Source organism: Salvelinus namaycush, chromosome 33 (genome assembly GCF_016432855.1).
Source record: "Salvelinus namaycush isolate Seneca chromosome 33, SaNama_1.0, whole genome shotgun sequence".
Lineage (NCBI taxonomy): Eukaryota > Metazoa > Chordata > Actinopteri > Salmoniformes > Salmonidae > Salvelinus > Salvelinus namaycush.
This window is the reverse complement of record NC_052339.1, coordinates 21,507,179-21,509,678: the sequence shown is the minus strand read 5'-3', so window position 1 is coordinate 21,509,678 and position 2,500 is coordinate 21,507,179. Positions and strand designations below refer to the sequence as shown.

At 38.0% G+C, this 2,500-nt stretch overlaps 1 protein-coding gene across 2 annotated transcripts in view; it reads left to right on the top strand.

Moving 5' to 3' along the window:
- Positions 1-2,500, top strand: part of LOC120027827 (ribosomal protein S6 kinase alpha-3-like) — a 28,105-nt gene that overhangs the window by 19,877 nt on the left and 5,728 nt on the right. For both annotated transcript variants that reach the window (XM_038972877.1, XM_038972876.1), the window contains exon 10: positions 2,063-2,133. In XM_038972877.1, the coding sequence (XP_038828805.1) occupies positions 2,063-2,133 (71 nt within the window). The remainder of the gene's footprint in view (positions 1-2,062; positions 2,134-2,500) is intronic.

The window sequence follows — 2,500 nt, the reverse complement described above, 5'->3', positions numbered from 1 at the left end:
TAGTTATGCTGTTTGTGTTGTGTTACAGGTTGTAGTTAGATTGTTTGTGTTGTGTTACAGGTTGTAGTTAGATTGTTTGTGTTGTAGTTAGGTTGTAGTTAGGTTGTTTGTGTTGTGTTACAGGTTGTAGTTAGGTTGTTTGTGTTGTAGTTAGGTTGTAGTTAGGTTGTTTGTGTTGTGTTACAGGTTGTAGTTAGGTTGTTTGTGTTGTAGTTAGGTTGTAGTTAGGTTGTTTGTGTTGTGTTACAGGTTGTAGTTAGGTTGTTTTCGTTGTAGTTAGGTTGTTTGTGTTGTAGTTAGGTTGTAGTTAGGTTGTTTGTGTTGTGTTACAGGTTGTAGTTAGGTTGTGTTGTGTAATGTTACAGGTTGTAGTTAGGTTGTTTGTGTTGTAGTTTGGTTGTAGTTAGGTTGTAGTTAGGTTGTTTGTATTGTAGTTAGGTTGTTTGTGTTGTGTTACAGGTTGTAGTTAGGTTGTTTGTGTTGTAGTTATGTTGTTTGTGTTGTAGTTAGGTTGTAGTTAGGTTGTTTGTGTTGTAGTTAGGTTGTAGTTAGGTTGTTTGTGTTGTGTTACAGGTTGTAGTTAGGTTGTTTGTGTTGTAGTTATGTTGTTTGTGTTGTAGTTAGGTTGTAGTTAGGTTGTTTGTGTTGTGTTACAGGTTGTAGTTAGGTTGTTTGCGTTGTAGTTAGGTTGTTTGTGTTGTAGTTAGGTTGTAGTTAGGTTGTTTGTGTTGTGTTACAGGTTGTAGTTAGATTGTTTGTGTTGTGTTACAGGTTGTAGTTAGGTTGTTTGTGTTGTAGTTAGGTTGTAGTTAGGTTGTTTGTGTTGTGTTACAGGTTGTAGTTAGGTTGTTTGTGTTGTAGTTAGGTTGTAGTTAGGTTGTTTGTGTTGTGTTACAGGTTGTAGTTAGGTTGTTTGTGTTGTAGTTAGGTTGTAGTTAGGTTGTTTGTGTTGTGTTTTAGGTTGTTTGTGTTGTAGTTAGGTTGTAGTTAGGTTGTTTGTGTTGTAGTTAGGTTGTAGTTAGGTTGTTTGTGTTGTAGTTAAGTTGTAGTTAGGTTGTTTGTGTTGTGTTACAGGTTGTAGTTAGGTTGTTTGTGTTGTGTTACAGGTTTTAGTTAGGTTGTTTGTGTTGTAGTTAGGTTATAGTTAAGTTGTAGTTAGGTTGTTTGTGTTGTAGTTAGGTTGTTTGTGTTGTGTTACAGGTTGTAGTTAGGTTGTTTGTGTTGTGTTACAGGTTGTAGTTAGGTTGTTTGTGTTGTAGTTAAGTTGTAGTGAGGTTGTTTGTGTTGTGTTACAGGTTGTAGTGAGGTTGTTTGTGTTGTGTTACAGGTTGTAGTTAGGTTGTTTGTGTTGTAGTTAGGTTGTAGTGAGGTTGTTTGTGTTGTGTTACAGGTTGTAGTTAGGTTGTTTGTGTTGTGTTACAGGTTGTAGTTAGGTTGTTTGTGTTGTAGTTAAGTTGTAGTGAGGTTGTTTGTGTTGTGTTACAGGTTGTAGTTAGGTTGTTTGTGTTGTGTTACAGGTTGTAGTTAGGTTGTTTGTGTTGTGTTACAGGTTGTAGTGAGGTTGTTTGTGTTGTAGTTAGGTTGTAGTTAGGTTGTTTGTGTTGTGTTACAGGTTGTAGTGAGGTTGTTTGTGTTGTGTTACAGGTTGTAGTTAGGTTGTTTGTGTTGTGTTACAGGTTGTAGTTAGGTTGTTTGTGTTGTGTTACAGGTTGTAGTTAGGTTGTTTGTGTTGTGTTACAGGTTGTAGTTAGGTTGTTTGTGTTGTGTTACAGGTTGTAGTGAGGTTGTTTGTGTTGTAGTTAGGTTGTAGTTAGGTTGTTTGTGCTGTGTTACAGGTTGTAGTTAGGTTGTTTGTGTTGTGTTACAGGTTGTAGTTAGGTTGTTTGTGTTGTAGTTAGGTTGTAGTTAGGTTGTTTGTGCTGTGTTACAGGTTGTAGTTAGGTTGTTTGTGTTGTGTTACAGGTTGTAGTTAGGTTGTTTGTGTTGTGTTACAGGTTGTAGTTAGGTTGTTTGTGTTGTGTTACAGGTTGTAGTTAGGTTATTTGTGTTGTGTCTCTCCCAGTTTGAGATGCTGACCGGAACGCTACCATTCCAGGGGAAAGACCGCAAGGAGACCATGAACATGATCCTCAAGTGAGTCTTTTTGACAAGGTTGACCATTTGACCATTATCATCTCACTGGAGTAGTGTGTGTGTGTTCTATGCCATCGGTTCCCAACCGTTTCTGTTCCGGAGACTAGCAAATCACTGTCCAAAGCTCTTTTCTGTTTCGGAGACTAGCAAATCACTGTCCAAAGCTCTTTTCTGTTTCGGAGACTAGCAAATCACTGTCTAAAGCTCTTTTCTGTTCCGGAGACTAGCAAATCACTGTCAAAAGCTCTTTTCTGTTCCGGAGACTACCAAATCACTGTCAAAAGCTCTTTTCTGTTCCGGGGACTACCAAATCACTGTCAAAAGCTCTTTTCTGTTCCGGGGACTACCAAATCACTGTCAAAAGCTC